At 44.8% G+C, this 26124-nt stretch overlaps 1 protein-coding gene across 8 annotated transcripts in view; it reads left to right on the forward strand.

Moving 5' to 3' along the window:
* ZC3H11A (zinc finger CCCH-type containing 11A) overlaps window positions 1-26124 on the forward strand; it is an 87855-nt gene that overhangs the window by 60051 nt on the left and 1680 nt on the right. For all 8 annotated transcript variants that reach the window (XM_056557837.1, XM_056557845.1, XM_056557839.1 and 5 more), the window contains 7 exons: window positions 3697-3768; window positions 4249-4356; window positions 10878-11513; window positions 12253-12332; window positions 18966-19134; window positions 20924-21072; window positions 22973-23034. In XM_056557837.1, coding sequence (XP_056413812.1) covers window positions 3697-3768; window positions 4249-4356; window positions 10878-11513; window positions 12253-12332; window positions 18966-19134; window positions 20924-21072; window positions 22973-23034 — 1276 coding nt within the window. The remainder of the gene's footprint in view (window positions 1-3696; window positions 3769-4248; window positions 4357-10877; window positions 11514-12252; window positions 12333-18965; window positions 19135-20923; window positions 21073-22972; window positions 23035-26124) is intronic.

Genomic DNA, 26124 nt, shown 5'->3' on the forward strand with positions numbered 1-26124 from the left:
CCTTAAGGGTCAGGTTTCGGCCCTTTCCATTTTCTTCAGCGTCCTCTGGCTTCCAATTCGCTTGTCCGGACCTTCCTTCAGGGCGTGGCACACGCTGTCCCCCCTTTACCGGTCCCCTTCTCCCTCTCGGGACTTGAACTTAGTCCTAGGCGTTCTCCAGGACGCACCTTTTGAGCCTCTTAGACAGGTTCCCCTTCACCTCCTATCCTGGGAGGTGACTTTTCTATGGCTATTACTTCCATTAGGAGAGTATCTGAACTGGCAGCTCTTTCCTGCCATTCTCCTTTCCTGATACTTCATCAGGACAAGGTTGTTTTCCGGCCAGATCCGTCCTTCTTACCTAAGGACTTTTCATCTTAACAAGGACATTGTCTTCCGTCCTTTTGTCCCGCTCCTTCTCATCCCAGGGAGCGCTTACTCCACAAATTGGATGTGGTACGGGCAGTTCGGACTTATCTTTCTGTCACCTCTTCCCTTCGCAAGTGCGATTCTTTTTTCGTCCTTACGGAAGGTTGTCGGAAGGGACAGCCTGCTTCCAAGGCCACCATTTCTAGGTGGATCCGATGTGATATTTCGGAAGCTTACCGCTGCATGGGGAAGGTCCCGCCCTTCAGGGTTTTTGGCTCATTTCACTCGCTCTGTGGGAGCATCCTGGGCTCTTCGAAATTAGGCCTCGGCCTTGCAGATCTGTAAAGTGGCCACCTGGTCGTCTTTGCACACTTTTCAAGCTTTTACCAGATTCATACCTTCGCATCGGCTGATGCTAGTCTGGGTCGTAAAGTGTTGCAGACGGCGGTGGTACAGCCGACTGTCTGACCTTTTTTCTCTGCCCACCCAAGGGACGGCTTTGGTACGTCCCAAGGTTCTGTGTCCCCCAATGGAGCCGATAAGAGAAAAGGAGATTTTTTAGACTTACCGTAAAATCTTTCTCGAAGGATCCATTGGGGGACACAGCTCCCACCCTTTTCTGGGGTTCCTTTTTGGTTATCTGTCCGAGGGAGTGTTCAGTTGGTTTTTCTTCTGGTACTCTAACAGTTCGTGTTTTTTTTCCTTTGACCTGTCGGTCTCCTCCTATTGCTCTGGGACTAAAACTGAATTGCTCAGTGGCCTGGAGGCGGGTATATCCTGCTGGGAGGAGCCGGCTTTTTGGTTACCATAGTGTCAGACCTCCTAAAGACAGCAGCATATACCCAAGGTTCTGTGTCCCCCAATGGATCCTTTGAGAGAGAGATTTTAGGGCAAGTCTAAAAAAATCTCCTTTTCACTTACCTCCTAGAGGACAAGAATGTACCTGTATGCACTGGCTGCCTGATACTTGGCGCACTTGGACGTACATTTACGTTCTTATTTCTGTCAGGACTATGAAGCGAGCACAGGAGCTGCGCTTACTTCATAGACTGGGTCCTAGGTCCTAACAGAACTCTCTGATGGCAGACATTAGTGATCATGCTGATGCCCTCCATTACCCCTTCAGATCCTGTAAGCAATACTAATCACTGGATCTGAAGTATTAGGGGGCTGTATAAACACTGACATGACCAACTGCGGCACAATCGCGGGGTCTGATGAGTCAAGATGGCAGCCGGCTCCTGCAATATTTTCCTCTGGTTTGCCTTCTGGAAAACCAGAGAAGTGGATCGCAGATAACAGTAAGCAGTGCTATTCCTATACAGTATTAGCAATCAACAGATTCTTATAAATAGGTCCCCTTGTGACTCAAAATGGTTTTATAAATGGGAATAAGCCCCTCCCCCAATTAAAATAAAATATCCCCTTTTGTCCGAATTATTTTTAAATATGTTGATCATCATTAAAAAATACCAGACATGACTTATAATCCAAAATTGCTGATTTTTGATTATAAGTCATACATAACAATGGTACAGGTAAAACCACAGATCACAGCACAAAGAGATGAACCCCCTTTGCGGGAAAATTAAGTTATAGAGGGTGACAATAGGGCGCTTTTAAACATACTTATTTAACTTTTCTTTTTTTTTTTTTTCTTTTTTTTTTTTTAAATAAAGCAGTCCAATAATAGAAAAGCAGGTTACTATGGGTATCATTTTAATCGTATTTACCCACAGAATAAAGATAGCATGTAATTTGTACTGTAAAGTGTAGTATAGCGTACATTTTCCATTTTTATTTTTTTTGCGCTATACATTTTATGGTAAAATGAAGTTTCATTACAAAGTACAATTCTGCCAAGGGAATCTTTACCATGAGTGCTGCCATTGTGATGGCTTTATTTAACCCCTTAACGACCACGAGCATATTTTTACGCTCTTGGCCGACTCCCGTTATGTGAAGTGCACTCAGGAGCTGAGCTGAGCGCGCTTTATACCTGGCAGGTCCCGGTTGCTATCAGCAGCCAGGACCCACGGCTAATACCCGACATTGCCGATTGAAAGTTGATTACAGCGATCCGATCGTCGCTCTGCTGCTCCATGCCTGAGATCCAGGCTGGAGCAGAAGAGCAACAATAACATTGATCAATGCTATGCTATGGCATAGCATTGATCAGTGTCTGCAATCAAGGTATTGCATGTTATAGTCCCCTATGTGGGATATAACATTACAAAAAAAAGTGTGAAAAAAAAGTTAATAAATGTGATTGAACCCCTTCCCTAATAAAAGTTTGAATCACCCCCCTTTTCCCGTGAAAAAAAAATGTAAATAAAAATAAACTTGTGGTATTGCCGCGTGCAGAAAAGTCTGAACTATAAAAATATAATGTTAATTAAACAACATAGTCAATGGTGTACACGTTAAAAAAAAAAAAAAAAAAAAAAAATGCGTATTTTTGGTCACTTTGTATACACTAAAAAATGTATAAAAAGGATCAAAGAGTCCCATCAAAACAAAAATGGTACCGATAGATACTTCAGATCACGTCACAAAAAATGAGCCCACATACATCACTGTATATGGAAATATAAAAAAGTTATAGGGGGTCAGAAGATGACTATTTTATTACACATAGAAATTTTGGTGCATGTAGTTATAATTTTTTTTTAAGTAGGAAAAAAAAAACTATATAAATTAGGTATCCTTGTAACCATATGGACCTACAGAATAAAGATATGGTGGTCATTTTTACCAAAAAGTGCACTGCATAGAATCGGAAGCCCCCTAAATTTACAAAATGGCGCATATATATATGCGCGCCTATATATATATATATATATATATATATATATATATATATATATATATGCGCCATTTTGTAAATTATATTATATATATATATATATATATATATATATATATATATATATATATATATAATATAATTTTTTTTCATATGGGTCTGTAGGTGCAAAATTGAAAGCGTTATGATTTTTAGAAGGTGATGAGGGAAAAAACGAAAATGGAAAAACCCTGTGTCCTTAAGGGGTTAAATTGACATTAATTGATAGTTCTCTAAAAACCTTTTTGAAGGTTAATGTATTGTTAGTGATTTGATCGAAGATGTTTCACATACTGATCAGATACAATCAAAATAATTACTATTCTAGCTTGTCACTGTTATTCTTAGTATTTGCTATTTTAAAGATAAATATTTGTCTAAAAATGCCAGATGATGGTAGATAGGTCAGCTTTGCCACGCACCAGACACTTATGGGTGAGTTTGTCATTGGAGATATGTTATAAATCATGGGTTTATAATGTTTATGTTGTTTTCATTTTCAGATTCAACAACACGGCTTGGTTTGAAACAAAGATTAGGAAAGCGCAAGAAATTTCAAGGAGACAGCCCACTAGGTAGTGCAGTTACTACTTTATTTTGTGAATACAATTTTATATATAGAAAATATGGGCTTTAATGTTAAATCTGTTTTGCTTTAAAGGAACCGGTCATCAGATTTTCCCATATATAACGCATGACAACAAGTTTTATATGGTTAATTCTTCCTTACCATGCTCAGGAGACGTTCCTGCCAGCAATGTTGATCTGTAGTTTGAAAGGTGTTCTCTGCCTGCCGGTAAGTAGTCCCTTGGGCGGGACCCATCCTCTTCTCATTTGTCTACTTGGACTGTAATCACGCCCCCTCGGCATGATTAACAGCCCGGCATGGGAAATGTCTCCTGGGCATGGGAAGGAAGAAGACTGTACCATATATAACACGTTGCCACCTGTTATAGCTGATAAAATCTGATGGCAGGTTCCCCTTTAAACATGAAGATTTCATTACATGGTATATAGGAACAGATGTTAAAAAGACACTTTTTTGTTTCTGCAAGCTTCTTCTGATGGAGAGGTTCTGCCTTCTCCAAAGAAAACGTTGTCTGAAAGACTTGGGAAAAGAAATGCATTGCCTACTGATAACCTGGAGTTTCAGCCAAAGAAAGGTATTTAATTGCTATACGTTGTATTTCAGGAACTGTTTTAAAGGTGTTTTAAACTACAAACAAAAATGTTCTTGGCCACTTTTCACATTTTTGACAAATACAAAGTATATATATCCCAAACTTTAGGAACAGATGTTTTTGTGCTATTTCAAAAAAAAAATTAGTTTTGTGTAAAAAAAAAAAAATAAAAAAATAAAAATAAATAATAATAATAATTTTGTTTTTGACTAAATGTCCAAGCAGAGACTGAGATGCACATCACCTTCTAAGGTTAGGGTCACACATAACAAATCTGCAGTGTATTTCATGCTGCGGATCTGCCAGTGACATGACTCTATAGTGTACCTCCTGCTGCATTGCAAGTTGTATGTGACCCAGTCTTGTGCGGTATGTGGCCAAAAATCTTATCAAATATGGATTTTTTGTGATGCTCTGGGGCTTTGTCACAATGCAACACCATTCACTAACATCTTGTGATCTTTGTGTCATTAACTGGCTTCTGCCCCTCTTGTCGGGAAGCCTTTCCCCTCCCACTTTTACGAGTCCTGTTATGGTTTTTCCTTGGCCCTGCTGTTAGGGCAGAAGTCTATGATCACCTCTGGCGCTTTACATGTGGGACAACATCTCTGTACTTAACGAGTGTTTAATCCCACCCCAGCCACTAAGAGACCTAGACCTCAAAGTTACTTTGGACAAATTGGATAGAGACTGCTTTGAAGATGGGGAAGGTATGCTGGTAGCCAAGTTGGTAAGAAAAAGAAAAAAGTTCCTTTCTAAGACTCATTGCAAATAAATGATGCAGTAGACAGGAAGATTGATGATCTTCTGCGCAGAACTTAGGAAGCTTCTCCAATATTATTGAAGCCTAATACCACAGGTTTGGCTGAGCAATTTAGAAGATTTATCATTGCCTTTTTAGAGCTGCTTTTTTATGCCTACACTGGAAGCTGTATCCGCATATGCTGTCGCGTATGCGCCTAATGACTTTTATTTTGGACTTTTTACAGTAAACAAAAACCTGCAAACGACCTTTTAAAAAGTAAATTTCAGTTTTCACCTTGCAGTGGTAACGAATTTATCCAGTGCGGATGTCACACAAAAAGTTGCATAATCCTCTAAAACACCACAAAGCTACACCAACCCAACCCTTGCTTACAAAACTGCCTTTGCAAAACACTTTCATAAAGCACTTTTGTAGCGCAACTGTGACTTTTTGTGCAGAAGGTTGCAGAGGAGAGGAGAAATCATAAAAAATGGTGTTCTGAAGTATTTTGTTTTAGTGCGCTTTCAACCCCACCCTGTGATAGCATGATAAATATGTTGTACATAAGCAAAACCAGAGCAAAAATTACTTAAAAACACACTTTCCAAAGACAACAATGATAAATCTCCCCCATTGAGAGCAAGACTACATTAGAGTTATTAGCTTCAGTTCCTATGCTTAAAGGGTACCTCTCATCAAAAAAACTTTTCATATATTATAGATTAATGTATGCAGAATAACTTTTACAATTGCATGTTATTAAAAAAATATGCTTCTTTCTATTTAATTTTCCACTTTGAAGAAATTACCACTAGGGGTCTCCCTACCAGTCCTGGCAGCAAGCATTTCAGACTCATGCTGGAGTCCTAAACACTACGAGCTGCCAGTCTGCTTTGTTCACAAAGGAGAACACTCAGAGCTGCCAGCCTGCTTTGTTCACAGCCTGTTTGGGTGTGAACAAAGCAGGCTGGCAGCTCTGAGTGTTTAGGACTCCAGCATGAGTCAGAAATGCTTGCTGACAGGACTGATCGGGAAAAATACAATAGAAAGAAGCATATTTTTCATGAACATGCTATTGGAAAGTTATTCAACATTCATTAATCTAAAATATATCAAAATGTTTATTTGATGAGAGGTACCCTTTAAGTTGGCAACAGTTTTTACCTGTCTCCTTAGCATAATCTGTTAATGTTGTGGCTAGATCGGCAGTACTCTCTAACCCTACCAGAAGAGCTGTTACCTAAATAAAGCAAGGGGATACGCCAAAACATTGCTTTGTTCCATTTGTAGGAAAGTCAGATTTCCACAAAAAATCTCTGAATTCAAATTACCGTATTTATCGGCATATAACACGCACTTTTTAGGCTAAAATTTTTAGCCTAAAGTCTATTTGCGTGTTATACGCCGATACACCCCCAGGAAAGGCAGGGGGAGAGAGGCCGTCGCTGCCCGCTTTTCTCCCCTTGCCTTTCCTGAGGTCTAGAACCCTGCTGCCGGCCCTTCTCTCCCCCTGGCTATCGGCGCCGCTGCCCGTTCTGTCCCCCTGACTATCGGTGCCGGCGCCCCATTGCCGGCGCCAATAGCCAGGGGGAGAGAAGCGGCGCCGACAGCCAGGGGGAGAGAAGGGGTTGCGGCACCCATTGCCGGCGCCGCTGCCCCGTTGCCTCCCCCCATCCCCGGTGGCATAATTACCTGTTGCCGGGGTCGGGTCCGCGCTGCTGCAGGCCTCCGGCGTGCGTCCCCTGCGTGCATAGCAACGACGCTGGGGACTCATGCCGGAGGCCTGCAGCAGCGCGGACCCGACCCCAGCAACAGGTAATTATGCCACCGGGGATGGGGGGAGGCAACGGGGCAGCGGCGCCGGCAATGGGTGCCGCAGCCCCTTCTCTCCCCCTGGCTGTCGGCGCCGCTTCTCTCCCCCTGGCTATCGGCGCCGGCAATGGGGCGCCGGCACCGATAGTCAGGGGGACAGAATGGGCAGCGGCGCCGATAGCCAGGGGGAGAGAAGGGCCGGCAGCAGGGCTCTAGACCTCAGGAAAGGCAGAGGGAGAGAAGCGGGCAGCGACGGCCTCTCCCCCCTGCCTTTCCTGGGGGTGTATCGGCGTATACACGCGCACACACGCACCCTCATTTTACCATGGATATTTGGGTAAAAAACTTTTTTTACCCAAATATCCTTGGTAAAATGAGGGTGCGTGTTATAGGCCGGTGCGTGGTATACCCCGATAAATACGGTACTGTATCCTGAAGGCCATAGATATAGAATACAAATTGTTTTCTGTCCCTCCCTCCTCGTGGAAGAAAGAATACTGCAGGAAGTCCAAAATCACTTCTAGTTATAGTCTGTGGTCCTGGATCCTCATTGCTCTTCTCTGTACCAAAAACCCAATGGCACATATGGAATTATAACCTCAGTTTTCTAAAAGGAGAGAACATCTACTAGAGGTTCAGAATGAAATCCTTAAAGACAGATATGACTATTATTTCAAGAAATGCAGCCATGATCACAATAAAAAAATGGGGGAGATTTATCATCGTTGCTTTGGTAAGAAAGTTCTGTAGGCATTTGGTTTTGCTTATGTGTGACATATTTATCATACTATCACAGGGGGTTGATAAATTTGGCTCACATAAGCAAAATACAATAAATCACTTTTGAATACCATTTTTTTTTTTTTTTTAGCACACATAAGCAAAATCAATAAATGACTTCAGAACAGCACTTTGTCACCCCACCTCAAGTCGCAGCTGTGAAAAAAGATGTGCGTTTTTTTACTTTACAGGCTTAGTAGTGGAAGCCGTCTTAGACTGAGTCAATTACTAAACCGGGGCTTAGCATTATGCCCAAAAAACAGCGCTAACCCCCAAATATTACCCCGGTACCCACCGCTACAGGGGTGCCAGGAAGGGCTGGTACCAGCAGGCCCATGAAAAATTGCGCTCCGGTGCCTAGGCAGTAACAGGCTGGCATTATTTAGGCTGGGGAGGGAAAGTAACAATGGTACTCGCCCACCCTTGTAACGTCAGGCTGTTGCTGCTTGGTTGGTATCTGGCTGATACTGAAAATACAGGGAACCCCTTTTAAAAAAAAAAAAAAAAAAGACACAAAACTCATAGGGTGCCCTGTATTTTTAGTATCAGCCAGATACCAACCAAGCGGCAACAGCCTCACGTTACCAGGGTGGGCGAGGACCATTGTTACTTGCCCTCCCCAGCCTAAATAACGCCAGCCTGTTACCACCTAGGCACAGGAGTGCCTTTTTTGACTGTTGGTACCGACACCCCTGTGGCATTGGGTACCAGGGTAAAAATTGGGGGTTAGCGCTAGCTGTGTTTGGGGCTAACGCTAAGCCCCGGCTTAGTAATGGACTCAGTCTTTAAGACGACTTCCACTACTAAGCCTGTAAAGGAAATAAATAAACTTTTTAAAAACTTTTATTCCAGAAAACATTCCCCCACAAGCACTCGTTAGCCATTTTATTAATATTTAACTAAAAAAAAAGAAAACACTGGTCATCTACGTAATCCACCAAATCCGAAGAAGTACACTGATCTGAAATGAGAAGAAAAAAAACACGGAAATTGGTTTGTACATTTATGGCCCCCTTCCTTTGGGAAAACATCTATAAACCAGCGTTTCCAAACAAGAGGCCCCCATCGTTTTTAAATTAGCAACAGCGAGCCTCCAGTTTAGTAACAACTGGAGTCTTGCTGTTTCTAAACTACAAGTCCCATTATGGGAGTTGTAGTTTAGAAACAGCTGGAGGCACCCTGTAGCTAAACTATTAATCCTGCGATGGGGAAAGCTCAGAACGGGATATATGAGATTACACTGTAGTTTCATATTCCGGGGAGCCGGCCGGCCTGCATCTACCACCGGCCCGCATCTACCACCGGCCCGCTCATGGCTGTAACTACAATTTCCAGCATGACCTCACTGAAAAGACATGCTGGGAGTTATAGTCCTGTAACAGCAAGCGGCAGGGTAGGAGATGTGCAGGCGGCAAGATGAAGCTGACCAGCAGCGTAGGAAAGATAAGCGGGGGGGTTGTGGGAGATTACCGGGCAGGGGGGAGAAGAGCTGGGGGGATTGGTGGCGGAGGAAAAATGAGTGGGTGGGTGGGGGGGCTTTTTGCGGGAGATGACCTGGCCGAAGGGAGATGAATGAGCGGGGGTGGGGAGAGAGATGACCAGGGGGAGATGAATGGTGGGGGGGAGTCGGTGGGAGATGACCGTGGGGTGGGGGGGTAAAACTGAGTCCGGGCGGCTGCACATTGATGCCAGCCAGGCCTCCTTTGTACAGCTGTGATTTCATATTTCCTACTGGAGCTGTGGTCTCTGCTTCCAGCGGGAAATATGATATGGAGTCGGTTGCGACTCTTTGTGCGACTTTCACACGTGATGAATCTCTGACCACTGCAAAGTGAAAACTGAAATTTGCTTTGGTAAGCTCTTTTGTTAATTTTTGCTTACAGCCAAAAGTCGCACAAAAATTTGCTTAGGCGCACGTGCGACTTTTTGTGCAACTTTTTGTGCGACTTTTGTTAGCAAAAAAAAGCTCTAAATCCCTTGATAAATCTCCCCCAATATTCCTACACTTTTCTTTAACAGTTTTACCATTTGAAATATCAGCTCCAAGACTCTTCACATAAATCTTTGTGGAGGCTGTGGTCTGTCTATGGCTCAAAGACATCACAGTGGTGCCATAATCTTCTGCTGTGTTGTCCTGATCAAGTTAATTACATGATTACTAGGTGTCCCCTGGGTGATAGGCTTTGAATGACTTAGGCTGTAGGAAGCAAGCTAACTTCTTCGAGTGGACATAGTGGCCCTCATTCCAGTCAAAAGTTCCTAAAGTCGAGAAGCACTACAATCAAAATGGCAATGTCTTTTTCTTGGGACAGTGACATCCTGTAAGACAACTTCCATGCTGCCAGTTTCACTTAAAGGGGTACTCCACCCCTGGCATCCAAAGGATAGGGGATAAGATGTTAGATCACTGTGGTCCCGCTGCTGGGGACCCCGGGGATCGCCACTGCGGCACCCCGCCATCATTACTGCACAGAGCGAGTTCGCTCTGTGCGTAATGACGGGCGATACAGGGGCCGGAGCCGCGTTACGTCATGGCTCCGCCCCACATGACATCACGGCCTGTCCCCTTAATGCAAGTCTATGGCAGGGCCCTAGAATTGTATTGACGGGGCGGGCCGAGACGCAGCGAGGGGCGGAGCCGTGATGAAACTTTGCTCTGGCCCCTGTATTGCCCGTCATTACGTGCAGAGCGATCTCGCTCTGCGCAGTAATGATAGCAGGGTGCTGCAGCAGCGATCCCCGGGGTTCCCAGCAGCTGGACCCCGGCGATCTGACATCTTATCCCCTATCCTTTGGATAGGGGATAAGATGTCTGGGGGCGGAGTACCCCTTTAAGACCACTGAAATCTCTGATCTTCTGTAATAGATCACAGACAGAAACATACATTAGTAAGGTCTCAGCTGGAAGAAAATTTGAGCAACTGGATCGATCTTGTGGTATCAGTGTCCATTGCCTGGGGTTGGGGAGCCCATGTACAAGGAAGTTACTTTCAGGCCTGCTAACATCTACCTCTAAAGTGTTTATTTTCCAGTTCTGTCTAATTGGCGTGAAAAAATGTATTTCTTTATCTCCACCACAGTGGCATTTTTCAAACATACATTCTTCATGGCAACTGAAAACATGACGACAACAGTTAAAACATTCTCATATTTTTTTTTCTTGTAGAGTCAGCTTTTAATACAGGGACAGACTTCCGCATTAAGACGCTTGAAGAAATCCGGCAGGAAAAAGCCAGTAGGATGGAACAAGAAACCACAAGTATTTCTTCTCAAAGCGAAGACAAAAGGAGTATAAAGAGCAAGCTTTCCTCCAAGCCTCAGACAGCGGTTTACATTAAATCATTGAGTGAAATTCAGGAAGAAAAGAGACTAAGACAACTTAAAGCTGGGGTACAGAAGCACGAGAACACAAAAGATGAAAACGATAGCAAGGCAGATGAGGAGCTTGATCGAAAAAAATCTGAAAATAAAGCACTAAATGATACAATCCCAACAGAGACTACACAAAAGCAGACTGGTTTTAATTGGAAAGTACAGAGTGAAAGAAAGCTTAAACGGCCCATTGTAAATGACAACATTTCCAGCCATGTTGGCACCACTAAACCCCTTGCTGTTAATTTGAAAGGGCCAAAACACAATTTGCAGTCAATAGAAACAGTTAAAGTCAAAACTCTTGAAGAGATCAGACAAGAGAAAGCTCTTCGTCTCCAACATACTGAAAAATCAGCAAATGTGGAGTCTGTATCTAAAGCACAGACCCCGTCAAATCACAAAAAGATCCTGAGGCTCTCCAAACCCATAGGTAAGAATCATTACGTGAAATATGTTGATGTGAATTCTATTGTTTACATTCTTTTAATCAATTATTTTAATGTAAATAAGCAGTATAATAGGTTAGTTAACTCTGACTAAATTGTGTGCAGAAATACAAATAAGGGCTGTTCACGTCATCATTTTAATTCAAGTTTAGCATATAAGTTAAACGCATACAAATGTATGCAGTTTTATGCATGCATTTGGATAGGGGAGAAGTTCGTTTTTGCTGGTATTCTTATAAAAATACCGCTTTTCATTAGCTTAGTATTAGAAATCCTCTATGCAACGGTGTGTGTCTCCTTGTGGTGGGAGGTGATTGGTGTGTCTGCTCATTCATCCTTGTCCAGGAGTCACTACTTGTCCATGACTCATGGACAAGCCTGATGTTGCAAGCCTGGTTCGTTTCCCAGAAGATATGGGGACCCCTTGTGGTGGGATTTTCAGGAGCCGTTTTCTTTTTTTAAACAGCCATATTACGAAAGGTCTTTAATATTAATCAGTAAAAACATGCAAAAAGTTTTTGGAACGGACAGTGCACATGGTTTGCAGTGCCAGCAGGGTATTTTAATGGGGGCTGACTCCTAGGACCCTGTGCGATCTCAAGAACTGTGACCAAAGTCACACTTCAGAATGGAGTGGCGAGTATTTTGTGTAGTTTGCATTGTCCTATACTGTTTTAGTTTTTTTTATACAATTTTTATTTTTTTATTACTGAATGTGTACAGATGCTACAGATGTAAAACTGGGCCAGTTAACTGTAGAGCCAAGCCTTCCTGCAAATAAAGCTGCTGAAGAAGAAAATAAGGTATCTTTGTTCATTTGTCACTGTTTGGATTTGTATAGATAATGCTCCATAAAAAAAAATGTAAAGTGATGTATACTAGCTAGGCTGAGTGTCTTTTTGGTCACTATTGGGTAAGTAATGATATAAATACTACTAGTTGTAAAGTCATGGTGTAAAAAAATAAAATAAAAAGAAAACATTTTCGTGTCCACATGAGGACTTGCAGTGCCCTATACTATGTTTGTTTTTTATACAGTTTTTTATTTTTATTTTTTGTAATTTTTTTGTAATTTTTTTTTTTTTTTGGGGGGCGGGGGGGGAGACATGGGACATCTGTATTGGGGGAATCCTCAGATATGTATACCTCTGAAGTGTTTTAACATAAAGCTGGGAGCTTTTCTAGCACATACAGCATACATACATACATACATACATTTTTAACAGTGTGAATAGAGCCTAAGAACAGTAGAAACATGATTCATATGACCCAATAATTTTTTTCTCGGTCGCTCTTCATTGGGGGACACAAATATTGATGTGTATATGCTCTTGCCACTAGGAGGCGCCGACACAAGGAAAAAACAGTAGGCTCCTCCCTGGCAGGATATACCCACCCACTGGAAGTGAGGTAATCAGTTTTAGCTAGTGTCAGCAGGAGGCAAGACACATTTCTGGGAGCTCTACCAGACCTGGTCTCTTATTTTATTTTATTGTTTTCTAGTTGAGTACGTCTAGTTAGGTTCTGTTTCCTTTCTGTTATTTTTCTAGGTGGAGCGACAGGAGCATGGCACTACCTGCTCTCCCTTGTGCGACAAAGGGGCATGGTGCATAAGTGAATGGGCAGTCAACCCCTTATCACCCCCGGCTAGCGCCCGGAGGTTGTACCCTGATTCTAGGTGCCCCACTGCCCCTGCTTACCTTGCGTTGCATGAGGTTGTGGCATCGCGGCCATAAGCTAGCTGAAGATGCCCAAGGGGAGTATAGCCAAGAACTAGGTAAGCATACCCCCAACACCCACCCACCTTCATCTGGTACTCTGAGTCTTTTATTGGGTGGGTGACTTCTACAGACAGGGGGGGGAGACTCGGGGGTTATTTTATATTTTATTTTTTATCCCGGAGACTGAGGTTGCCACGGATCCCTGTGAACGGGGTCTTCACTATCTTCGGAGGCGACCGTGTTTACAGCAGCCGGCACTGCGGGCTACCACGTCGCCTTTCTCGTCCGCAGACTCTGCAGTCTTGCGGACGGGAGATGCGAGTTCCACTGAAGGTTAGCCGCCGACTCTGCGGCGGCTCCTCCACAAGTCTTTCTCTCGGCTCCCCTCTGCCAGCCTTGCTTGCTCTGACGGCTATGTTTTACTATTGAGCGAGAAGCTCCGCAGCCGGGTTCAGCGGCGCTCTGTTAGGAAAAGATCCTTTGCTCCCGAGACAGTAGCCCGGCGGGAGCCCTTTATCTCGGCCCGCTATTATGCCCTACCTCGGAGCTGTACGGCGGCTTAGGCGCTTCTATAGCACGCTGCTATGAGCCGTCGCTGCTCCAGGTGCTTCCCTGCCTGCATTTTTGTTTTGTTCGTGTCCCTGCATAAGGGACATAGGTTCTTGCAGTCAGCACTTTGCAGGGTGCACCTACGCCAAGTGCTTCTCTCCAGCCACATTATTTAATATTTTATGTATAAAAAAAATAATGTAAGTCGTCTTTTGGGCGCCCTCTTGTGGCCACTGATTTTTCTTCTGTGCTCCCTCTAGTGGCCTATAGCCATTATAGCTTTTGGGCTGCTATGGCCGTCTTAGCCCAAGGACTGTATATGGGGTCACCTTGTACGGGACCTGACATGGCAAATTTCATATTTTCTGATGGGTTGTCAGGGAGCATCTGCGATCCGCTGTAGCGTGTCTTTCCCAGGGATTCCACGGTCACTTGGAAGATTTTGGGGATAACGTCAGGCAGTGTTCTTCTCAACTGCTGTGTGCCATACCATGTCTGCCCTTGGCCGAATTCTGTTCCCCCTCTCCCCACCGTGGATGGCACTTGCCGAATGCCCTTGCAAGGGCATAGTCTTTCCTGGCGGACGCTAAGAACGCTTTTGTGGTTCCTCCTAATGTCCACTGGTCACCCATCAAGGGAGTTTGTTTGTACTGTGCATGCAATCTACCCCTCCTCCACAGGCTGCCGCATCTGTGGCTGGTGCTCCGGTCCCCACGTCCAGTGCAAGGTCTCCGTGGAAGTGTCCCTGCGTGGGCAGGGATTGTACCTGTTGTCAATATGCCAGACAGTAGTCTCGCCTGTCACTCCTCTCACGGATGACGCATCCACGGTTGGATTTTGGTACCCCACTGCTAGTGCAAGGTGTCCAATGGAGTGACTTGTTGTATACCATGGACCCATACCAGTAAGCCAGACAGTGGTCTGGGTGGTTTTCTCCACCGCCTGTCCCTCATCACAAGGCTGATGCATCTGCATCTTGAGTTCCGGCTCCCAACTGCTGTGCGAGTTGTGGAGTGAACAAACGTGTCCTATGGACCCTATATATGGTGACAGGGATACAATCCATGGCTTGTCGGCCTCCCCCACTCTTCCAGGTTGGCGTGGATACGATCCATGGCTTCTAGGCCTCCCCTCCCACATGCGACAGAGTGGCACAGTAATCACCTATCTGGCTGTCGTCCCACTTTTCCCCAGCGCCTGGAAGTGTACTTGTTCAGCCAGATTATTGTCCACGCGGTTTCCGCAGCCGTCGGTCTTCCATCTCAGGGCTACAGTAACACTGGACTGATGTCAGTCATCCAGCCTTTCTTCTGCTGGGTCTCCTACACCGCCAGGTCACCCGTTAGATCGACCGCAATTGTGGACGTAAGTTCAGGTAACCCACTGCCAAGGTGTATTTTTGAGTAAAGTCACCCTATGTTGCTCACTTGTCCTGTAAAATGCACCGCATACTGGTTTGCAGGTTTCTCCACTTCACCAGGTCCCTTTCTATATGCCCGCCGCTCTCTCACGGCTGTCGGCTGATGACCCACTTTCAGTGTGTGGTTCTGCATGCAGGACCCGGTGTGGCCATGGTCCCTATGCCATATAGCCAGACAGTGTCTGCATGTTTTCACCAGATGACCTCCTCCATTCTTGCAAAGTAGGAGGAGTAAAAATGGGGGGTATGTTGAGAGCGCTGCTGTCAGATGGCGAAGGTTGGAGTCAAGAAACGGTATGAGCCAGCACTTATGCAGGACTAACTTTTATTGAAAAAAGTCAGTAAAAACAGGACAACGCGTTTCGGCGCTCGCTAGCGCCTCGCAGGCGTTGTCCTGTTTTTACTGACTTCTTTTTTCAATAAAAGTTAGTCCTGCATAAGTGCTGGCTCATACCGTTTCTTGACTCCAACCTTCGCCATCTGACAGCAGCTCTCTCAACATACCCCCCATTTTTTACTCCTCCTACTTTGCATGTTTGTCCGTCCTCCTTGGGAAGACGGAATAATAAGGGGTGAGAGCAGCAGACTGTCGCTATTTCCTTCTCACCACCATTGTGTACTATCGACTCAAGGTCAGTACGCTACCATAGGTGTCGGTGACGGGTATTTCCATTTTTTACTTTTCCATAAAATACCACACAGGGAGCGCCCCACTGTTTTTTCTCCTCCTCTCTCCACCATTCTTGCCGCTCCCACGACTGCAGCCAGGTGACTCCCTTTCCAGGTGAAGTTCCACACAGTGTGTCTATGTGGCTTCATTGGACCTGTCTGCATGTTTCCTTTCCCACATACAGCCTTCATCTCTTGCGTCTGCGACAGCAGTCCTTGTGGGTAACACCATTAGGAGTTTGGTTGTGGGCGTAGCCTGCAGTTTCCTTGGCCTTTCATAGCAACAGCTATGTTCCCCTTTCCAAGAGTGCCATGTTGGTCCACTAGGGGCATGGTTGTGACACACCGTTGGGTGCTGAGCCTATCTTCCATACTACCAGATTTTTGGATGTCTGCGGTTTTACGTGTCCGCATTCTTGGTACACCACTACTGTCGTGAGGTAACAATGTATGATTCCCTACGTATGCTAAGGTTCCTCTGCTCGTGTAGAGCCCACTTTTCCTTCTGTCGGTGAGTGTGCCTCAAGCCTTCCTGTAATCTTTGTTTCCACAGGTCTGCGGCGGTTTAGCACCTCTGTTCTGACATGGGGCCTGATGGGGCTATACAGTCAGTTTAGCCCCCCCCCCCCCCCCAATGCCTCTTGGTATCTTCCTGGGTTCCCTGCAGGGTGGCTCAGGCGCCTGCTCTGTTGTCTTAGTCATGACCGTGATGGCTACGTTGGCACCCATCTGCTCCAGGGCTTCACCCCGTTGGGGTGTCCTTCTCTACTCAGTTGGTTGCTGTGTGTGTGTGTTTCCTACCTTCATTTGTAGTCATGGAGCTTGACATGGTCAGTGCCTGAGTTTTTTTCTCAGCCACCCGTTGTTTTTTCCCCTCCGCTAGGGGGACTATTTTGCTGGCCATTTTCTACTGCCAATATGAAACCATCTCTTTTCCCACGATATAGGTGGGGTTTCTGGCTGGGCCCTTTTCTTTTTTTTGCTGGAGCATTCAAAAGAGCCTTTTGCTGTCCATGCTTGTTGGCGTACTGGCCTCTATCTCGGCCTGGCTCTCTTCCTGTTTCTTGGTTATCTGCTGCTGCTCATGCAGGTTTGACACTCTCCTCTGGAGGAGTTTATGCAATCATGTATGGCTCAAAGACAGCTGGTCTAGCCACCGTCTGTTGTGTGTTAATCCTTCCCTTGTCAGTGTCAATGGCACTGCACTGACACCACAGTCTTCTGGCGTAACCTTTCTGTGCTCAGAACCTGGGAGTTCCAGCTAGGTTCCCTTTTGTTTCCCCCTCCGTTCCCGTCCTGACGGGATGTTACTTCGGAGTGCTCTGGTCCGCTTGGACTGCTGAGGTCCAGGAACAGTTAGTCTCCTTTTCTCGGGCACTGTCCTAGGATTCTACAGCGTGCTTTATTCTCTAGGCAGATTCTCACAGTTCTTGGGGAGTTAGTGATGGTTGAGGTCTTGTGCATGTGTAGCGTTCCTGCCCAGATTTCCTCGCTGTCCCTTTTGTGGGGCGGTACAGTGGTCCCTCAACATACTATGGTAATCCGTTCCAAATGGACCATCGTTTGTTGAAACCATCGTATGTTGAGGGATCCTTGCAATGTAAAGTATAGGACAGTGGTCTACAACCTGCGGACCTCTAGATGTTGCTGAGAGGCCATCACATATTGAAATGATCGTATGTCGGGGCCATCGTAGGTCGGGGGGTCACTGTATTTCTGTACCGCACTTTTTCTTGTCATGGAAGTTTGTCACCCATACAAATTTTATTCAGGAGCAATCAGGAACAATTTTATTCAGGTACAGTCAGAAAAATAGAAAAAGGGGGAAGCGTGTGTCTTTATGTGAAGTCCAGTCTAAAGTCCACACTGTGGGATGATCGGGGTTACTTCAGATGTAAGTCTTCCAGGAGTCTCAGGAGCCTCCAATTCACATGTGTCACTCCGGTCTTCTAGGATGCCTCCTTTCCAGGTCGTTGCGCTCCTTTTTTGGCAGTTATTACATTCTGTCTCCTCCTTCGGGGTCCGGGTCCTCTAGTGTTGGAGGGAGGTCCGGACATCTGGGTTACACCAGTCAAGCTAATGTTTCCTCCCAGGTGCTCGCGGCGAGTCCCTGGGACGGGTTTTGGGTCTGAAGATGTTCAGGTCATTGATCTTAGGCACTAGGCCTCTCTAGAGCCGGTTTCAGTCTTTTTCTTTTTTTTTTCCAATGGGTTTCTGGTCTCCACCTTCTTTGGTCTCCTTTCTGCTCAGGCGTACGCTGCTCTCCCTGGCGTTTTTCTGCTATGTTCTCTTGAGTCAGTTGACTCTGGATGGGGTTCTCTTGTTAGCCCCTTTTCCCATTTTTGTTTTTCAGCCTGGCTAGCCCTCTGTCGGGTTATATATTTTTTGTAGTTGACTTCCTTACTCCTTCCGGGATGGTTCTGGCCCATCTGGCCTCCTAGTCGCCTTTTTCTTGGCTCTCTATCTGGACGGTAGGTTAGAGCCTCTGCAATGGTTGTTCCCTTCCTTAGCGTCCTAGTCCATCTTCATGGACGGTGGATCTCCCGGGAGATCAGTTTCTGGGTCTCGTTTGTCCCTGGCCCCGGATCTCATCCGCAGACCTCTCTGGTGGTTGTTGTTTCCACCCTAGGGGACTGCTTTGGTACGTCCCATCAGTATTGGTGTCCCCCAATGAAGAGCAATCAAGAAAAGGAGATTTTTTTTTTCTTTTGTACTCACTGTAAAATCTCTCTCGTAGCCTTCATTGGGGGACACCGTACCCACCCATTTTTTAATAATCCTTTCCAGTTGTTGTTTTTTTTTTTTTTTTTTTTTTTTTTATCCGGGATTATTTTCTAGGGTCCTTCGGACTTATTTCTTTGTTGGCTTCTCCTACTGCTTTGTGACAACTGATTACCTCACTTCCAGTGGGCGGATATATCCTGCCAGGGAGGAGACTACTTTTTTTTTCCTAGTGTCAGCGCCTTCTTGTGGCAAGAGCATATACCCATTAGTATTTGTGTCCCCCAATTAAGGCTACAAGAGAGATTTTACAGCGAGTACAAAAAAATATTTTCTTTTTCTTTTTCTTCTCATAGGCAACGATGACCTCTCCTGTCAAAACCTCTGAAAAAAAACAAAGTACAGAAAGCGTGGACTCCAAAATTGAGCCTAACGCACCTAATACAGATTATCAAATGTTGCCCCTAAAAGATGGAGGCAAAGCAGAAGTTTTGAAGCAAACTGCATTAACCTTTAAAAAGAGAGGTATGTACTTTGTGGGAAGTTTTTGATAATTGTGAATGAACAAGATATTGAATGGATTTCTGTCTTGGACATTTATGTCATAATACATAATATGTATCTAGGGGGGGGGGGGGAGTGGAGGGATGGGTTAGACTAGTTAATAGGCATAGGCTAAATAGAAAATACAAACAATGCACTGCTTAATTGTATGCTGATATGCCAGAAGTCTGACCAATAAAGTTGATGAACTGGAGTTGATGATAATGTCTGATGAAAATTATGACATAGTAGGAATAAATGATACGACTGGAAGATCGCTCTAACAGAGCGGTTCATTTACAGGGTTACAATTTTATTCAGAAACAATCAGAAAAATCTAAAAAGGGGGAGGGGTTTGCCTTTATGTAAAGTTCAGTCTGAAGTGCACACTGTGGGAAGATATATGTGAGGGAAATAATGTGTCATTATGGGAAGGAATTAGAAATGTAATTATGACCTTGTAGATAGATTATATAGTAAAGTGTCAATCTTTGCAGATGATACTAAGCTCTGTATAGTGGTTAACAGAATACTGAAAATGTTCAGTATTGCAGATAGATCTGGATTGGTTAAATACTTGGGCTTGGAAGTGGCAGAAGAGTTTCAAGAGATAAATGTAAGGTAATGCACATGGGGAGGAAAATCCAGGCTGGGAAGATGTGTTAAATGGGAAAATACTGGGAACGACTGACATGGAATAGGACTTAGTGGTTGCTTCAGTTAAATTTATTGTCAATTGAAACTCCTGTCAGACAGCTGTTGCCAAAGCCATATAAAATTATAGGGTACATCGAAAGTGGCATAGATGCCCATGACAATAAAGCCCACGGGAACAGTCCTACCACTGTACAAATCATTAGACAGGCCATACATGGAATTCTGTGTACAGTACTGGGCACCAGTGTACAACAGAAACATAGTGGAGCTGGAGAGGGTTCAAAGATGGAATGGGTGGTTTACTTTAGAAAAATACGTCTGAGTTGACCATATAAATATAAATATATCAGTGGTCAGTACAGATCTCTCTCATGATCGATTTATACCCAGGACTGTATAACAAGGGTACTTCCTCTACATCTAAAGAAAAAGTAAAAGTTTCTACACTAGCACAGCGGGTTCTTTACTGTAAGATCAGTGAGACTATGGAACTCTCCCAGAGGAAGTGCTCATGGTGAATTCTAGGAGTTAAAAATGTGCCTGTATACATTTCTGTAATAACATTACAGGTTGTGGACACTAGATTTATAGGGACAGACTGTTGATGTAGGGATTTATTCTGATTGCCATTTTCCCTCGTTTGGGGCAATTGGCATCAGCCTAATTTTTATTTTTTTTCAACCTTATGAACTTTTATGAATAGTCTACAAAAAATGTAAAAGGGTACTCCAGAGAAAAGGGTGTTACAAGTTTTTGAAAATTTAAACCTATGTGCCCTTGATGCCAAGTTATGTATGGCGTCAATGTGCTTGAATTACCCATATAGGGTAAATTATGCTTTTTTTTTTTAGGTGGGGGTGTTTATTCCCTCAAAGGTTTAGCATTTTTGTGCCCTATGGATTACCTTCATCTTGAGCCTTTCCCATCTTCAGGTGTGGCTCAAGCCAACAGCAGAACACAGGGGGCTTTGCTCGTGGCTTTCCTGGCAAGCCAGCCCTGTGATGTGTTTGTGTTGCCCATCTGTATATGCCACTGTGCTGTGTTCTTTTCCATGGTCTATTGGCACATTATACCCATGGGTCTTTGGTTGTAACATGTATGTTCCTCCTTACAGACAAACCAAAACTGAATGTTGAGCCATGTGTGGTGAAAAATGCATTACCTATTAAAGCAATAATGAAGAAGAAAGCACAAGAAAGAACTATTGTTGCTGAAGTTAAACCCATGAGCTCCTGTAGTGAATCCCAGAAAGTGTCAGGAACGGTAAGTAAATCTTTTTTGGATTTGTTAGTTTATGATATAAACAACTTGCTGTTCCATTGACATAAATATTCAGACCCTTTACTCAGTGCTCAGTTGAAGGCCCTATTGAAAGTGATTTCAGGCTCTAATCTTCTTGAGTATACTGCCACAAGGTTTGCACACGTGGATTGGGGTGTGTGTGTATCGGCACAGAATAATGGCAGAAGTTTTGTCATGTTGGATGTGGACAGCCATTTTCCGGTCTTTCCAGACTTGGACCACTTAAATGGGCACTGTCACCAACACTTTTTTTTTATTATATATGTTGTAGTACTTATGTACTACAACATATCTCTAATATAGAGCTTCAATAGAAATGTAGTGTGCTGGCACTGCTATCCCTCAATTTGACTCCCTTGAATAGTCCATGTGTCCAATCTAGCTAGCAGTGTGTCTTCATGTGGTGGTGCTCATGTACTATATAAATATTCAGATGTATACAAATCCACTTGATAAAGTAGAAAGTACAGGCAACTCACCACGTTGATGTAACTTCGCGTTTATTGCTGGGGCATGCAGGCAAAGCAGCTCCACGCCACACCGGGATATCGAGCGCTAGTGTGTTTACCTATGACAGCTGTTTCCTTCCGTTCAGGAACTTCAACAGATCCGTTGAAGTTCCTGAACGGAAGGAAACAGCTGTCATCTGTAAACGCACTAGCGCTCGATATCCCGGTGTGGCGTGGAGCCGCTTTGCATGCATGCCCCAGCAATAAACACGAAGTTACATCAATGTGGTGAGTTGCCTGTACTTTCTTCTTTATCAAGTGGATTTATATCTCTAATATAGTTTCATTATTTTTTTTTTTTTTTATTAAAACTTTTTATTTTACATTTGAAAACCGGCCAATGGGGGGTCTCCCCCCTAGTGGTCGTCTGCAGTCTAGCGTGACGTTACGCTTGAATTCGGACCGATGCCGGCCGGGCAATCTGTCCTAAATCATTCAGCCTGCGCTCGCTCCCTGCCTGTCAATCAGACAGGCCGGAGCGAGCGCAGTGAACGCCGGGGCTTGCGCACATTGGCTGCCTAGATTCGCGCGCAGCCTGTCCCCGCCCCCGGCATGTAATCATCAGGGTGCCTCCAGCTGCTGCAAAACTACAACTGCCAGCAATGCCCATAAAGCTGTTGGCTGTACGGGCATGCTTGGCGTTGTAGTTTAGCAACAGCTGTAGGCACACTGATGATTAGTAATAAAAGTTCAGAAAACAGTTTGCCTACAGTTTTTTATAAAGTCCGTTATAGGCAAAATCTCGGTCCTGGGTCTCGGCAGGTGTATATTGCAAGGCAGGCTACTCCTATACTCCTCCTCCCTGGGTAGCACATGCACTGCTAAACAGGGAGGAGGAGGAGGCCCCGGAGCAGCCTGACGTGCGATTCGCTGATCATCTATGCGCGCTCCCGACAAGAGTCTGGGCATGCTGGGAGTTGTAGTTTTGCAACATCTGGAGGGCTACAGTTTAGAGACCACTGTATAGTGGTCTCCAACTGTAGCCCTCCAGATGTTGCTAGGCAACTCACCGGCTTCCGTAGGATCCACGGAGCCGCATCGCTGTCCTCTTCTGCCATGAAGTGGACTTCGGTACCGGTCCTCGTCGGATTCACTGTTCTGCCCGGCCTATTGTGGGTGGGCAGAACGGGGAAACTGAAAGTTAAAAATGCAAAAACTGAAAAACGCTGAGTTCTTAAGGGGTTAAATGTACATATGCATGCAGAGATCAAGTGAGCATTAAGCCAACAGCTATCCCAAGAGTATGGCCAGACTTAGGCCCTGAGCCCTTGAAGAGGTTAAGGCATTAATGAAGCTTGGGTTGTTTTGTTTAATTTGTATGCATTCACTGTAAATATTTTTCTCAATTCTAGTTTCCAGAGTCTTTTGAAGAATCTACAGTGGACAGTGTTCCGCCAAAACAGCTCAAAATCAGGTATTTGGAAAAACAATATTTGCCTTTTAAAAATAAGATTGCATATTTATATTCATGCTAAGTAACTGATGTTAGTACTGCTATGTATGGTTGAGGGGATAAGGGCTAGCTGTTTTAAACAGAAAGACGGTTAAAAGGGTTATCCAGCTGTAAGGCTGCTTTCACACTATGGCCCTTATTTACTAAGAGTGTTGTGTAGGTTTCCTTGTGGGTTTCAATTCCCTACAATTTATTTTCCACGATATTTACTAAGGTTTCCCTACATTTTCCACTTTCCCTGCATTTTTTTTATTTATTTTTACACACATGCTCTCATCTGTAGGGTTTTTCCTCTGCTGAAATCCACCACATTTTCTGTAGAAACGAGAATAAAGTGACCATAAAAGCAGGAGTTTTGTCCAGCGCAGAAAGGAACCGTCAGAAGGCAGGATAAAATCAAGTCACTTTTATGGTCACTTTATTCTCGTTTCTACTCTACTAAGGAGGGCTGCAGTGGACCGACCTGTACACTTCACGCTAAACCTTGTTGTGTGTGGGCGCACAACCAACTTTGGTAAGCGGCTTGGGATTACCTACTACTACTACTCCCATCATGGAACAGACTTGTTTCCATGATGAAAGTAGTAGTTCCCTGGCTTCGGGAGTCTGGCTGGGGAGGCTACATTAGTGTTTGTGCTTCTACCCCCATCATGGAACATACTCTGTTCCATAATGGAGATTGTAATACAGGGGCTGAGGGATTGATTGCAGCGTGTCTCACTTCTGAGACCCGATGCGATCAGAAGTTATTAAACAGGGGAGCAGGCGACATGCTCTGCTCCCCTGCGATGTACGGTGTATTTTTACTTTCACTTTTAAATTCCCCGCTGGGAGCCCTGAATGGCCGGCACAGAGGAGCCATTCTGGGCTCCCCGCTGCTGCCCTGCTCCTAGCGCAATCATCGCACCGCCAGGACATGTCTATTCTCTGCTGCTCATCTCTGTACCCGACTGAGATGAGCAGTAGAGAATAGACATGTCCCGGCAGTGCGCTAGGAGCAGGACAGCAGCAGACACATGGCGACGGAGGCAGTGAATGAATCAAGCCTACATGCGGGACATGTCGGCTTCGTTCATTCATTCACTGCCGCCGATGGTGAGTCTGTTCCATGATGGGAGTAGTAGTAGTCCCTCAGCACTGCAGGAGTCTGCTGATGTCACCTCTTCTGAGCATGCTCAGAAATAATAATGGATATTATAAACCGGGTGCAAACAGATGACATGAAAGGCTCATCCGTTTGCCATAGATTTCAATGTTAGAATTCTAAAGGGGTTCTCCGGTGCTTAAACATCTTATCCCCTGTCCAAAGGATAGGGGATAAGATGCCTGATCGCGGGAGTCCCGCCGCTGGGGACCCCCGGGATCATGCACGTGGCACCCCGTTTGTAATCAGTCCCCAGAGCGTGTTCGCTCCGGGACTGATTACTGGCGACTACAGGGCGGGCGGCGTGTGACGTCACGCTCCGCCCCTCAATGCAAGCCTACGGGAGGGGGCGTTATAGCTATCACGCCCCCTCCCGTAGGCTCGCATTGCGGGGCGGGGCGTGACGTCACACGCCGCCAGCCCTGTAGTCGCCCGTAATCAGACCCGGAGCGAACACGCTCTGGGGACTGATTACAAACGGGGTGCCACGTGCTTGATCCCGGGGGTCCCCAGCGGCGGGACTCCCGCGATCAGGCATCTTATCCCCTATCCTTTGGATAGGGGATAAGATGTTTAAGCACCGGAGAACCCCTTTAAAGGCTGTTATTCCACCGTTATTTTTGAAGGAAGAAAAAGCCCGATCGATGCTGCAGTCACACTGACCACACACAGCTCCTGACTGGTTGCAGCTGGTGCCCAGCAATATGCGTCAGCTGCCTCTGTCGTTCACTGCTGGCACCAATACAGCGCACGGATCGTGAGAGGATGTTTGCGTATGTATAGGTTTGTCCATTTGCGGCAAAGCACCACTAAAATGGATGTGGATCCCAGTGATGAAACATGTATCTAACAGATATATGGATTATTATGTGAATAGGAATATACCTTTTTAAATATGATTTCTTCTAATAAGAAAATCTTTGTGCCAGCTGTGTGTTCGGCAATCTACGGAGAGCAGAGTGGAGTTGCAGACACACTTATGTCTGAGGTGTTTAAAAATTCCTTACACCGGTAAAAAAAAAAAATGTACAACTCAAAGGGGTACTCTGCCTCAGACATCTTATCCCCTATCCAAAGGATAGGGGATAAGATGTCTGATCGCGGGGATTCCACCACGGTTTCTGCTGCGATACCCAAGTCATCTGGTGCACAGAGTGAGCTTCGCTCCATGCCGGATGACTAGCGATGTGGCTCTGGAGGTTTGTGATGTCACGGTCATGCCCCCACCAATGGTTTTGTTTTCGTTCCCTATGTTAAAACCTTATGCCAATGCTCTTAGGTTTCTAAATGCCAGTTTCCCAGAACGCTCCATGCAGCAGTCAGGGATTAAGTGAGCCTTTTGTTTCAGGAGACTGTGCTAGCTTGAGGTCACAGATTTTACAAGTTTGTTATACTTCATAAATACATGTGGCAGGATCAAAAAGAGTAATTTATGTTCTAAGTTGCTTCTTCTTAATTGACTGACGTATTATTTCTGTTTTATACAGTTTTATAAATATAGGCATGCAGGAATAAAATTAACAGTGTGATGAATCTTTGTAGTAAGAGAATTCTTGGTTTGCATGTGGTATGAAGCCATAGTTCTGGAATATCTAAATAGATACAATATAGTAAGTCTGATACTCTTGCAACTATAAATGTTTCCAAGTGTAACCATTACTAAGTTAAGATGAAAGTAGGAAGGTGTCAAAATAGTTAGTCATACACTTTATACACACACATAAGGTTATAGCCTTGCGTGTGTAAAGTTTATGACTAACTATACCACACCCTCCTATTATCCCATTGCGTACTCTGTGTACCAGTGGACACCTCCTGGGTGTGCACAAGGTATCAATAGTTTATAGGGTTTAGGGAGAAGGTTCCAGTGCAGACTCTTGTCATAAGGACACAGGTTCTGCTTTATT

This window comes from Hyla sarda, chromosome 2 (genome assembly GCF_029499605.1).
Source record: "Hyla sarda isolate aHylSar1 chromosome 2, aHylSar1.hap1, whole genome shotgun sequence".
Taxonomy (NCBI): Eukaryota; Metazoa; Chordata; class Amphibia; order Anura; family Hylidae; genus Hyla; species Hyla sarda.